General features: G+C 38.0%; 1 protein-coding gene across 4 annotated transcripts in view; it reads right to left on the bottom strand.

Moving 5' to 3' along the window:
* The window catches only part of IDE (insulin degrading enzyme), a 98447-nt gene that overhangs the window by 33491 nt on the left and 50105 nt on the right, over positions 1–14851 (bottom strand). For all 4 annotated transcript variants that reach the window (XM_028098436.2, XM_028098438.2, XM_088019793.1 and 1 more), the window contains 7 exons: positions 13685–13797; positions 12804–12966; positions 11834–11926; positions 11328–11419; positions 10070–10150; positions 8140–8243; positions 2020–2122 (listed from right to left, as the gene is read on the bottom strand). In XM_028098436.2, the coding sequence (XP_027954237.1) occupies positions 2020–2122; positions 8140–8243; positions 10070–10150; positions 11328–11419; positions 11834–11926; positions 12804–12966; positions 13685–13797 (749 nt within the window). The remainder of the gene's footprint in view (positions 1–2019; positions 2123–8139; positions 8244–10069; positions 10151–11327; positions 11420–11833; positions 11927–12803; positions 12967–13684; positions 13798–14851) is intronic.

The following is a 14851-nucleotide window of genomic DNA, read 5'->3' as shown; positions in this document are numbered from 1 at the left end:
TTCCTCTTTACATATTTCCAAAATGACCAGCTGAGGTTAAGGGGCAATCTGCGACTACAGAAACCTGAGAGACTACTTGGTCCATATGAAGATCACATTGGCTCTAGCTCCTTAAAGAAGGAAGAATAATATGTACAGGGATATATTCCTGCAACTGGTTGTTTACAGAAGAATTAAACTTTCAGCTGCACTAAATTACTTCCATGTATGGCCTGAAAGCTAGACTAGAGGGGCTTCCTTCACTTCAGTACTGCTCCTTAAGGCCTGGTCCACAACTGTCCCAGATGACCACATGAACTTCCAAGTGAACCAGTAATTCAAGGTCAAGAACAAAGAGTAGTCTTAAGCCTGCACTGTGCAACAGGGTTGATACAACCTGCAGACTGGATGTGCTTGATGGGCTAGTTCCAAAAGCTAAGTGGGACAGATCACAGGTCAGTGATTGTTGGACTCTTACTTATAAGACTTCATTATTTAATAAAAAAAAAAAAAAGCAGCCATGTGCCAATAATCTAGGGTTCAGTAATTTGGTCTCCAGATGATCTAGCACAGCCTTGCAACTTCTGCAGTTCTATTTTGGTCCCTGACTTTATATTTTTTGGCACTGGGATGGTGGGGATGTTGGCCACATTATTTATGAGTAGCAGCTTAGGTCTCCCGAATGGCTAAATAGTAGGGACTAGGAAATACGTAGTAAATAATTTCACTGCTAAACTCCCAGATAAATTTGGGTTGTTTTGTTTTTAATTAAGTCAGCTCTACCCCCAATATGGGGCTTGAACTCACAACCCTGAGATCAAGTCTTATGCTCTACCAACTGAGCCAGCCAGGTACGCCCCAGATAAATTTGTTTAAAAAAAAAAAATCCCATTCAGGAGGTGCCTGGGTGGCTCAGTCAGTTAAGCATCCAACTCTTGGTTTAGGCTCAGGTCATGATCTCAGGATTGTGAGATCGAGCCCCACGTCAGGTTCTTTCCCTCTCCCTCTCTCCCCACCCACTCCTCCCTCCACTTGTACACTCTTCTCTCTCTCTCTCTCTAAAATAAATAAATAAATAAATAAAATCTTTTAAAAAAAATTCCCATTCGGGGCAGGTTTGTTGTCATCAGAGGTTGGTGAACAGGGGTTCTCTTTTGTTTTAGGATTAATTCATGGGAGATCAGTATTCCTCACAGTTTAGCTAGATGGATATTTTCATACACGAAAGGGCTCGTGATCTCCTTCTGTGCTGTGAATAGGTCAGAGAAGTACCAGCAATGATTTTCTTAAACTATTTCTTCTTTTTTCTGTATTACACGGGTACACTTAAGAAATGTCCATTACTCAAGTTTAACTAGACTCTAGTCAGAGCAAGGCTTTCTGGTGTCTTCCCATGAATAAAGGATACAATCTCAAAGATATAGTGACAATGAAAATCAAAAAAGAAAAAATACTAAACAAGTAGATAAGACTCAAAAACAAAATCTGGACTACTGATGAATGGGGTAACATACTATCTAAACACACCTGTTTTGAAACAAATTCTAATTCCCTTACACAGACAAAAGGAGCAATGAGACAATATGAGGCATAAAATACAGCATCTCCTAAAGTGAAGACAGTGTGAATCTCAGAGACTGTTCCCACCTGTATATACAGCACGACCGTGAGGCCTTTGGAGCCCTTGTATCTGTCTTTCATGCTCTCTACTTCCATCTCTTCTTGCCTGTTTTGGTGCCTTTGCTTCTCTGTGTACTTTGGACTTCAGTGATCTTTGACTGCATGAAGCTGGGAGTCTGGGAGTCTGCTTTCAGCCCTGCTGATCTAACAGACACATGAGAAGGTGGCCACAGTGCCATTTCTTCATGCAAAAACCTAAGCTCTAGCTCTCCATCTCCTTGTTCACTTTGCTCAGGACAGTACAGACAGCCGTGGGCCATCCCTCTCCATACTCTGGGCCGTGAGTTGGTTAATGTAGAGAGCTCATGCTCTTGTGTGTCCCTCACACATCAAGTTTATTCACAGATGAGCAAATCCTACCTTAATGACTTCATCTGGTATAGCTTCTTGCTTGTACTGGGTTCCGTACCACTCTTCTGTGCAGTCAGTTTTTCCTTCAAAGGACTTGGAAACTATTGCAACCCTAAAGGTAAGTGGAAAAAACAGACACCATAAACTCACACTGGATACATGCATTTATAGAACATTACTCATGAAAATATAAATAATATCCAAGAACATGGTGGGCCTCTAAGACCCAGTAAATCCACTAACACTTAGTCAAAATAGGCAACCAAGTATAGAGGTTTCTGCTTGTGGTCTCTGTTACCCTTTGGTTGGAGCCCTTCATTTTTAATGTGAAAAACTGCATGCAGGACTCTTGTGGGTAATGCTACTGACTAAAATTTTAAAATAAGAGTAGCTAGGGAAAAAAATGGAACAAAGTCAGTTGTAAAATAGTCTTTAAAAAAGCAAAACAAAGTACTCCATCCAGGAACAGCCAAGGCCCAGGGTTAACAAAAATGGTTACCCACCCCCCCACCGCCCCAAACCTTGTTGGCTCATCCAGAGATCCAAAAAACCAAAAACACGCTATTATTATTTGCTAAGTTTGTGCTCTATGGTTTTTTTCCTGACAGAGACTACCATCAAATACATCTAGTACATGTACATTGGCCTTCATGCTTCTAGAGGTAAAGGAAACAAGACCAAGAAACACCTCTCTATCTTCTAATTTGCCAGTTTTTTAACTGTGTGTGTGTGAGAGACAGTGCTATTCTTTAATTCTATCTACAAAGAATTGGCTGCTGATATGGTATTCCTGATCTGGCCTAGCTGCCTCTGACCACTTAAGAATATATTCCATAGAAACAGAGGGAGGAATCATAGGGCTTAATGGATGGAAGAGTTATGTTATCGTGTCTAGAAGAAGTGATCCATGTTGGCATTTTGAGAATTCCTTTTGCAGGGTATATATACATGGCGTGTGTATAGAACTCACGCGGCCACATGAAGGATATATAATGTTTGTTAAGGACATTCATTCAATACATGACAGAGCCTGCTAAGACTCAGCCCAAGAAAGTGCTTCTACTCTTGCTGACTTCCTACAAAACGAATGGACTGATTCTCAAGGAGAACTCTGAAAACTGTGTTAGGATGTAAAATAACCTGGCAGACAGATGGTATTCCCATCTTCTCTTCCATGAGGTGCCTGATTTTGGACAAGTTTGTTACATAGGGGGCTTTGGTCTCCCTGAATGATGGCCCACACATGAGAATAATGTACAAACTACTGATGACTGTGAACACTGAAGCATTCATGTGGCAGTGGACACGACCCCTGAAACAAGAGCACCTTAAACTCTGTCCTGAGAGAGAAAATGAATAAACTCAGGGAAGGCTGCCAGGTGCTTTGGAGGATGACCTAGGACACAGAAAGCAACAGACACTGGAGGCTGTTCAGTAATGCTCAGGTTAAAAAGGGGGAGGAGAGAGGCGATTGGTTAGGTACAACCCTAAAGGATTTAGACAGCTGTATACCAAAGTAAAGTGGATGGGTAACATTTGAAGTGTTACGCTAGTAAATATGAAATAAACATAGTTCCCTCAAACAAGGCAAACATCAAATACTGGCCTGACAAAGAGGGATACCTTTGCAGAACAAGAACTAGTATACCACTGAGGAATTTAAAACTGAAACATACAGTGAAAGACTATTTAAAAATAAATTATAAAAGGTAAGCAAGGGGAATAACAGAAGAGACAGAGTATATACACATCAGACCTACATAGAAATCTACAAACCAGAGTGTGAAAGCACAAGAGACTTAAGTTAGGAAAAAAAGAAGAGAAGGCACAATAATCTAAGTATGCCACGGAGAGCCGCAATATATTTAACTGCAGACAGCTGAGAAAAACTAGCACAGGTACTGTTACATCCTTAGACTATCTGCTGGAAATCTAATTATGCTTAAAAATAGTCTTGAAGAGTTTTTTTAAGTGTGTGTGTGTGACAATGCTATTCTTTAATTCTATCTACAAAGAACTGGCTGCTGATATGGTACTAACATGGTCCTTAGAAAGAAGACAGAAAAAGAACTTTTCTTTGTATACCGAAACTTGCAACAGTGAAACAGTGGGCTAGACTGAATGCCCACCACTGGCTTCAAGTCAGCCATTTAGAAATGTTCAGAGGAAATGAACAGCTGTTGAAGCTCTACAGGACTCATTCAGAAACATAAGTATCCTGACTATAGACATTAAAAGGGAATACAGCTCCCCAGATATGAATTCTCATGAGATTTTTGCAAATAATCCCTGAGAGAGCAAAGGTGGAAAGACATCCAAGAATGAGGAGAGGCTTCACAGGTAATTGTGATGAATTCAAACAATTAATAGAGAGGGTACAGATCTGGCCATCAGAAACTTGGATTCTGGTCAATACTCTGACTTATTTTCTTCGAGATCTTGCCAAAATCACAGTTAAGATCTAAATTAGGCAAGTCTCTGGGCTTCAGTTTCATTACTTTTAAATAAGGATTCTAAGTAGATGAACTCTATCCTTCCACTAGAAGAATTCTACAATATCATGATATCAAATCATATTTTCAAAAGACATGCGTCAAAGAAGAAAGAAGGTACAAAAAAAATCTATTGATGAGACCCAAAGCCAAACTTAAAAGAATTGTGACAGGAAGGTCACAGTGCTGAAGAAATTGAGGTTCATGAAAAATGCTAAAAAAACACTTTTTAAAAGGGTTTCTTAAAGAAAGAAGGAATCAAGGAAGATTAGGCTAAAAGCTTAGAGAAGTCAACCAACTTTTACTGAGCCCTTGGTAACTTGAATCTGAAAAAAACATTCTTACCTGGAAGGACCTCATAATCCAACAGGACACACGACCTAAAGCAAAATGTGATACACATTTTGGTCTCAGGTTGGCAGATGACAGGACCACTGACCTCTTATTTATATTGTTTTTAGAAAAAACATGAGTCGGGGTGCCTGGGTGGCTCAGTCCATTAAGCAGTTGCCTGCGGCTCAGGTTGTGATCCCAGGGTCCTGGGATCGAGCCCCACCGTCGGGCTCTCTGCTCAGGGAGGAGCCTGCTTCTCCCTCTCTCTGCCCCTCCCCCCACTTGTGCTCGCTCTCTCCCTCAAATAAATAAATAAAATCTTTTAAAAAAGAAAAAAACATGGGTCTTTAAACTGCAAAGATGAACCAAACAACAGAAAAAAAGGGGGTTGAAACCCAGGCCAGGATTAATGAGTGAGCCAACCAAGTCAATGAATTCACATCTCCAACGCAGATCATTCACATTCTCTGATGCTTAGGCAACCAACAAATCCCAGGTAGGATCACTGCCCACCAACTTTTAGAAACACTGGAGGACAGGAGAAGAGGCAGAAGATGGAGATGGACAAATGCTCTAATTTTCAGAAAGGGAAAGGAGTGGAGTCTAAAAAAGCATAAGCCAGTGGTTTAGGCACTGACCTCTCACAAAAGTCTAGTCAACTGTCAGACTACCAAACATTTAGACAAGAAGACAATTATCCTAGGACCTGCATGGATTCAGCAAGAACTCCTCCTGAACAAAGATTTACTTATGACTTAAGCAGGGGATGTGGCCAAGACTCTATAGCTGTATCTGTAGATTTAATTTGGCAAAACGGAAATCCTGTCACATGGTACAACACAGATGAACCTTAAAGACATTATGCTAAGTGAAATAAAGATACATTGTATGAGTCCACTGATATTAGGTATGTAAGTAGTCAAATTCATGAAAACAAAGTAGAATGGTGGTTACCAGGGGATGGGAAGAGGGAGAAAAGAGGACTTGTTTAATGGGCACAGTTTCAATTTTATAAGGTGAATAAGTTCTGGAGATCTGCTTCACAACAACATTAATATATTTAACAATATGAATATAATACTGAACTGTACACTTAGAAATGGTTAAAACTGTAAATTTTATATTATGTGTTTTTTTTACCACACAAAAAAGACATCCACAGAAATGTGTGGGCCTATTTCTGGACTCTGTTCTATTCTAATGATTTCTTTTTGATCCTCAGGCCAATGAACATCATAATTAACATAGCTTTATAGTTAGCCTCCAAATCCAACAGTTTGAGTCCTCCAACTTTCGTTTTTATGTTCAAGAGTGTTACAGCTGGGCACCTGGGTGGCTCAGTCGGTTAAGCATCAACTCTTGATTTCAGCTCAGGTCATTATCTCAGGGTCCTGGGGTCGAGCCCCCTGTCAGGCTCCAGGCTCAGCATGGAGTCTGCTCGAGATTCTCTCTCTCTCCCAATGCCCTCCCCCCCCACACTTGCTCTTACTCTCTCTACAATAAATAAATAAATCTAAAAAAAAAAAGTGTGTTATGGATAATCCAGGTCCTTTGTATGCCCATAGGTATTTTGGAATCAGTTTACCAATTACTAAAAGGAAAAACGGCTACTAGGATTTTGACTGTGATTACACAGAGTCTATGAATCAGATTGGAGAGAATTTAATAGCAAGTCTCCTAACAAGGTCTTTAATTTCTTTTGGCACTGTTTTGTAGTTTTGTGTGTTGAAGTCTTGCTTATCTTTGATTAAATTCATTCCTAGTTATTTTACATTTTTGCTGCTATTGTAAATATTTTTTCTTTCAATTTTCAAATAATTACAAATTCATAGGAAGTTACAAAAATAATAGAGGGAGGTCCCATGTATTCTTCACCCAGTTGCCTCAATGGTTAATTAACTCTTACATTAATTATAGTAAAATACCCAAACTAGGAAAATGGCATTGATAGAATGTGTACGTAGAGTTAGTTCTATGTCATTTTATCATATTTATCACCAATAAACTACCAATAATACTTCTTTTAATCTTCCCATCGTTTGTTGCTAGTACATGTCTGGAAAAGTACAATGGTAACTAGGAAAAAGACTTTGGTGGAATAGTTCCTTCAGAAGGATTTTTCTTCTTCAAAAACTTCTACCAGATTGTTTATTTTATTCATAAAATGATTGTTCCAAAAAACATATTTAGTCAATCTCCAAGTTCCCAGGAGAATTTTGGAAATACGTGCTGGACAGAGGAGAAAAATAAAAAAATGCAAAATATGTGCCCCTTAAATATATTCCTAGTATTATTTCACTTTGGAAAAATTGGATGAAATTCAATTTTGAGGCAGAAATATCATGGGATAGTTCATCAGCTCTTTAGGGCTGAACCTCCTCTAATAAGAATATCTCTGTCACTATAAGAGCTCCTTCAACTTTTCATCTCTTGGTTAATCACTGGTCAGTGAGAAGGATTCTGAGACTGTAATACTTCTACTTAAGAAAAAAGAGGGTGTCCCTCACTTGTTTAGGATTATGAAGCCAGATTTGTAATCTGACACCTCGGGTATTTGAGTTAGGATGAAGTCAGGTTAAGATGATCTATTATTACATTTTAGTCATGATAATGAAATTATGATTATTTTTTTAAGACTGATTTATTTTAGAGAGAGAGAATGGGAGAAAAAGAGTGAGAGAGAAGGAGAATCCTCAAGCAGACTCCCTTCTGAGCATGAAGCCCAATGCAGGGCTCAATACCAGGACCCTGAGATCATGACCTGAGCCAAAATCAGGAGTCAGATGCCCAACCGACTAAGCTAACGAGGCACCTCTTGTTTTGTTTTTTAAAAAAGTCTTCATGTGGGCGCCTAGGTGGCTCAGTCATTAAGCGTCTGCCTTCGGCTCAGGTCATGATCCCAGGGTCCTGGGACCGAGTCCCGCATCGGGCTCCCTGCTCGGCGGGAAGCCTGCTCCTTCCTCTCCCACTTCCCCTGCTTGTGTTCCCTCTCTCACAATGTCTCCGTCAAATAAAATCTTAAAAAAAAAAATTAAAAAATAAAAAAGTCTTCATGTTTTAGAGATCCTGCCTCAAAATCATCTAGAGTGGAGGGAGGATGAGTGAGGAGAGGGGTGGTTAAAGATAAGGCTGGTCACGTACTGATTTGCTGATGTTTGGTATTGCTTCATTATACTATTCTTTCTACTTTAATTATGTGAGATAACAAGTTTAAAAGCCTTTTATTCACAATTCCAAATTTCCAGCTTCTAATCATTATTGAAAATTTAGTATGTAGCAGTAAAATCTATGTAGAGTGACTCACCGGACATTTTCTGGTCTGAGTTTATCGAGAACCATCTCTATTAAGTCAGGTCTAAATTCTTCCAGTAAATATTCAGCCGTGAGCACTTCTTCTAGGGGATAATACTTATTGAAAGGAAAATCGATAGATAAATAAAATATGCAAGGCTACTATAGAGTCTAACTTATTAAAGCAAACAAATCTCTAACGCATTAAATCCATTATTTTACACACACACCCCACATCCTCCTTCAATTAAATTTTACTCCACTGGAAAAATTTTTTTCTTTCTTACCACACTTGAAGCAGTTTCCTGTTGTACAATGTTTTGCAGTTAATCCCCAAATACATTTACATGATAGAGAGCAAAATCACATTTTTTTTTTTCAGGGAAAAGTGTAATATTTCTGGCTAAAAACTGAATACTTGTTAATGAAGAAAACTTGATAGTGAAATGCTGACACCTATAGGATTCTTAATATAAAGTACATACATTTTTATAAACAGAATTTCCTCTCAAATTTCTATGAATGAAATCAGAAAAGCATTTAGAAAGTTGTTGTGGGGGTAATGGCTTTTATTTTTGGGTAGGGAAGAAAAATAATGTCGAAGATGCTTTTTATTAGTAAAAGCAACCTCCAATACACTGAGACAGACTGATTCATTCATTCAACAAATATTTAACGCGTATCTACTCTGTGCCAGGCAAGACAGATCATGTCCCTGCTCCCTAAGGAGCTTATATTTTTATTTTTGCATACAATAATACATTTAGTAATAACAGTAATTCATTTGGGGATTAAGACTCAAGGCTGAACTAAAATACTAAACAACAATGAACATGTAAGTTAGGAGAGGGAGTGACCAGAGTTTTAAAGTTTTTTGTTTTTTGTTTTTAATTCCAGTATGGTTAACACAGTGTTATATTAGTTTCAGATGTACAAATACAGTGATTCAACAATTCTATATTACTCAGTGTTCATCAAGATAAGTGCACTCTTAAAAAAAAAAAAAAGATAAGTGCACTCTTAATCCCCTTCACTTATTTTACCCAAGGAGCTTATACTGTAATTGGGAGGGAGGTAGACAGTAAACAAATAGTGTCATTATAGTGATAGGTGCTATGAATTAAAAAGGGGCGGGGCACGACTGGGAGGTCAGGGAAGGTCTCTGTGAGGAAGAAACACCTAAGTGGAAAACCAAATGGTAAGAACCTAGTCATGCAAAGACAAGAGAGAAGAGAGTTCCAGGTAAGGAAAACAGCAAATGTAAAAGGTACTAAGAGGGAGGAACAAACTTAATGCTTGAAGATCAGGCAGGCAGCCAGTAGAGCTGGAGGGGAATGAGAATGGGAGGGATGAGCTAGGGAGTTATATAGAACACGGTTAGAGAGACAGGCTAGGGCCAGATCTTGTAGGCCAACGTGACATTTTGGATTTTATTCCAACTCTGACAGGAAACTACTGAAGGACTTGACACAGAGAAGAGAAACAATCTGATTTTGGTTTTCAAAAGATTACCAAGACTGGGATAATAAACTATAGTGTGGAACAAGAGGGAAAACCGAGATCCCAGGTAAGAGATTATAATGATAGTCAAGGCAAGAAATGATGGTAGCTCAGACTAGGGTGGTAGCAACAGAAATGGAGAAAAGTAGATGATCTGTACAGCTTTCACATAATTAGCAATTGACACATTGTAGAATTGAAAAATATTTAAATCCAAGAAGCAAAATGCCTCTGTATGAAAAATATTATAGATGATAATTTTTAGGATGATGAAAATTAAGATTTTAAGCATTGCTTGGCATCAAAGTTTGCCTGGTTGCTACAAAGTCTAAAGTTTTATACTGCAGCTTCAATTTTTATCATTCATGTAGTAGTAAAGGTAATATATGCAGGATCACGAAAATACTCTACATATCAATGTATGCATAAAGTAACAAACTTACATGCAATATTCCTGCAATCTTAGAGGTATAGCCCCGTGGCCTCTCCTTATCTTTAAACCTAAATGCAACAGCATTCAAGTCCTAAAATGGAAAATTAATCCAATTATACATAAGTCAACTACTATTTAGAAATACATTAAAGAAAAAAAGGTTCTTTCTTTAGTGTTTAGTCTGCACTATAGACTTTCTACTCCACATTTATCAGAAAAAATAGGCTATGCTTGATTTAGAAATGTACGGAACATGAATGAAAATAACCAAAACAGAGTATGATTCTTTAGCCTAAATTATTGAAACTATTAGTCAAAGAATTAGGAAAACTGGAAGAACCTGCAAGATCAACAGTCGCACAGATGATCATTTTGTTGATCCATTCAGAGAACTGCACCCAGATTAGAAGTTCCTGTCCTAGGTTCCACAAGCAGAGTATCCCTTTAAACTTTTACCTAAGTAAAAAGGATTTCTCTCATCCTCAAATACATTTCAGAATCTCAATAGGCCTTAAATATAAAGCACACATTTTTATAAAACATTTAAAACAAGGCTTTAAAATTCTGGAAGGGGCGCCTTAGTGGCGCAGTCAGTTGAGCATCCAACTCTTGGTTTCGGCTCAGGTCGTGTCTCAGGGTTGTGGGATTGAGCCCTGTGTCTGCTTAAAACACTCTTTCTCCCTCTCCCTGTGTCCCTCTCCCCTGTGTGCTCTCTCTCTCTCTCAAATCTTTAAAAATAAAAAATAATAATAATTATAAAATTCTGAAAGACAGAGAACTTTTGTTTTATTAAAAAATAGTAAGGGACAGCCAGGCTTTTCCATACATACAACAATAATAAAATCACTTTTAAGAACCCAATCATATATAAAACAATTCACAATTTCTTTGAAAGTTCATTGTAGATTTTTGTCAGCAGATCTGAAAACAACAGAGGCTCCTGAAGCTTCAGGCAAACAGTAAGGTCCACCCTGATAGATATAAGCTCAAGAAACTGCTGGCTTTCTTCTGAGGGACAGAAAAGCAATTTCTTTTTCCCTCCGAAAAAAAGGTTACTTGATGCCTTAGCCCTAATTGTGCCCCAGATAGCCAATCAGAGTAGTACAACTAAGCTTTAACTAAAGCTACTACGCATTGCAAGATTTTAGAGTTTAAATAACAACAAAAACCCCCAAACTTTTAAGTTTCACCGAGCCTTACATTTAAATTAATTCACATATGTTTTCTGAAAATTTTCCTTAAGAAAAATTTTGGTGAAACAAAATTACCTTGCATTCTTGGAAAACCCATTCTTGAGGTCCTTCTGCACGTAACTTCTGAATGTACTGAAACATGTGCAAAATTATATCTTCAACGTGTACTGGAAAAAAAGGGGCATACTTAAAAACCATTCAGTCCTTGAATCCATGAAAGCAGTGAGCTCACTCCTAAGGTAAAGTCAGGTGAGTAGAAACCAGAGACTGGTTTTAGGGTCCCCCACACAGGGCCCTCCAGGGTCTGGGATATGTGACAGAAAGGACTTTGGGGAAGTTAATGAGCCAATGAAAAGCCAAGTACACATTTCACAAGTGCAACGTAATGACAGGTCATTAAGAAGGAAAAATCATTCATGAAATGAAGGCCAAGTTGTGCATGAAAAATAAAATGGATAATTATACGAATTAAAGGTTTTATGGCTTTACAACATAAAACAGATCCACAGCATGAAGAAATTTTAGAAAATGTATCATAAGAAGTCAATTTTCATTAAAAAACCAAAAAGGTCAATACTTACATAATCCTTCCTCAGTCAGGTCCACATTAATGATAAAAAACATAAAACCTCGGGCTCCTTCCTTCTGTCCACCAACAAGAGTATTCACCCAGCCTGTAACATTCAAAGGAAATCAAAACAGGGCCGTATGTGTGGCTTCTTTTAAGACAAAGAATGTTCTTTTTAAGGCGCCTGGGTGGCTCAGATGGTTAAGCGTCTGCCTTCAGCTCAGGTCATGATCCCAGGGTCCTGGGATCGAGTCCCGCATCGGGCTCCCTGCTTCTTTGGAGCCTGCTTCTCCCTCTGCCTCTCTCTCTCTGTCTCTCATGAATGAATAAATAAAATCTTAAAAAAAAAAAAAAGAATGTTCTTTTTAATTTATACTATATGTTCCCAAGATATTAGAATGGACCACTTGCAGAGAAGAGCAGAAAAAATGGGTTCAGAAAAACCATTTCAGACACTGTGGAAGACTGATGGGATTTTTTTCGGTTGGGAGGTTCCTCAGGACTCTTCAAGTCAGTTCCCAGGCAAGAGTAGACTACCATGCTTAAGTGTTACATAAAAGCAGAGCCTCAGTTGAGAGGCGCTTTGGAAATTATCTGCTGACTAGATCCTAGTACACCCTCTGGTCTGAAGGATAAGAGCAGGCAAATAAATAACGTATACTGTTATTTCAGAGATGGTAAAGAATATCTAATGTGAGCTTTTACTTTCGAACCTCTCTGTTATTTAAAACATGTAGCACAGTATCTTGAAAAATCTAAACTTCACTGCACAGTTCTGAAGGGTAAAACAAATTATGGGGGAGGGGGAAACCCAAAGCAAAAAGAACAAAAGCACACTAATAACTACTACCTCACTCTCCCACAGACCCCAGACCAACCTACCCAGAAATGCTCCTTCACACACAAAAATCTAGGAGAAAATGAGAGCCAGAGTAAAAGGATGTGGGGTACTACACTCAGAAACTGGTACCCAAAAGACTTACCCTTTGACTTCAGTTCTGATAACAGACTTCCAGGACCTTCATGACCAATGAGATGACCAAGATAATGGCCAGGATTTGATTTGTAGTATTTCTGAAGGTCAGGTATGGGAAAAGTCACATAAAGATTCCTAATATCCTTAATGGGCACTATTTTGTAAAGTTGCTGGAAAAAAAAAAATCAAGAAAGATTAGCTATATCAACTCCTACTGAATAAAATATTTATAAACTATGAAGAATACAGATTTTCATGGAAAAATCCCCAAATCAAAAGAGAATCAATTGTCAGAGAAAACTGTACTGACCACAAAGAGTAACTGGCCTGGGCTCTCTCTAAGTGGACTTTCATTACCGTTGGTGCACAGCCCATTTCTGGTCCCCTCGACCGTGCAGCTCAATATGCTTGCCTTCTGGCACTGGAGAACAGCTTCTACAGTTTATCAAGGCTCTAACTATCAAAACTACTTTTAGCATGCAAAGATCAGGTATCTGTTGATATCTTTTCAGTGAAACATTATCCCTAATAAATGTGAAACTGATTCAATTATTCAAACAAATATTAAAAATTGTATAAATAGGGGAGCCTGGGTGGCTCAGTCAGTTGGGTGTCTGCCTTGGACTTGGGTCATGGTCTCTGGGTCCTGGGATCAAGCACCATATCAGGCTCCCTGCTCAGCGGGGAGTCTGCTTCTCTCTCTCTCTCTCCCCACCACTCGTGCTCTCTCTCTCAAATAAATAAATAAAATCTTAAAAAAAAAAAAAGGATGAAAAAAACCTGTATAAATAAGCCTTTCAAAATTTTTCATCTACATTTTAGTAAACTAGGCATATATTATGTCCATGAATTAAAAAAGAAAAAAATATTAGAAATACATGCATTTACTTTAAGATGTTCTTCTTGGAAAGGGTGTTCAGGAAATTCTGGCAGTGGGACATTTTTGTTCTCAACTTCAGAAAATAACTTTACCACCAGATTAGTCAAGTCATCTAAAGATTCTGTAAGAAAACAGACAATGAAAACAGAACTTAAACTATCATAACATGACAGGTAGTATTTAAAACCTTAAGATCATATATACATATATAAAATCACTATAATTTTTACCTTAAACTTACACAATGTTACATGTCAATTATATCTCAATAAAGCTAAACAAAACCTTAGGATGTCCTGAAAAACCTTCCGACTATTAAAAAGAAAATCTACGAGTTTTTTAAAGCTCCATCTGATGAAGTTGAAGCACTTGGTTCAATCCTGTCAGTGCCTGTGTAACTTCTAAAGCTAAGCAATACCAATAATGATGATAACTCACACATGTCTAGCTCTTTACAGTTTAAAAACTATTTCACAAATGTTGTCTTGCAATAAATTTAAAACACGTATTAAAGACAGTAATAGAATAATTGGCTTCATTTGGAAAACTATTTGATCTACAATTGCCAACAGGCACATACTGAACCATCAGCTGATAGATTATAACATATTATATAACATTATAAATAGACACAATCTAAGCCCATTGTTAAAAGTCAAATGTTAGAGTCTGTGAGTGATGCTGTGGGGAAAGAGTACAAAATGATAAAAAGCATCTTGGATGGGGAGACTAGAGGACCTGGATCCTAACCCTGGCTCCCCCAACCATATCAACTGACTACCTGGACAACCTGGTTAACCACTTCAGGTTCCGTAAAATGAGAACACTGCGTGAGATAATCCCAAGTCTCTTCCAAGGTCTAACATTATAGGATTCTGTATCATGATGTGCCAAACTCATTCAAAGACTTGTAATTGTTGTTAGAATGATATGGCCACTTAGGTTATTCTATGTTATTGCCTACCTATATTCTTTTATAAAGAGTTATACTTGAAAAGCTTATAAAGATGTATAATATGTTCACTGCAGCACTGTTTATAACAAAAACTGGAAATGACCTAAACATCTATGAGCATGTGAATATTATGAAATGTCTATCCATTAGAATTTTATGCAGTCATTAATAAGGGAGAGATCTCTATGTGCTGATACAAAAGTATCTCAAAGCCCTATGA

Source organism: Eumetopias jubatus, unplaced genomic scaffold (assembly GCF_037043125.1).
Source record: "Eumetopias jubatus isolate StellerSeaLion01/CBP00866 unplaced genomic scaffold, mEumJub1_p1.0 scaffold_17, whole genome shotgun sequence".
Lineage (NCBI taxonomy): Eukaryota > Metazoa > Chordata > Mammalia > Carnivora > Otariidae > Eumetopias > Eumetopias jubatus.
Note: the sequence above shows the minus strand (reverse complement) of the source record. Positions and strands in the feature narration are given on the sequence as shown.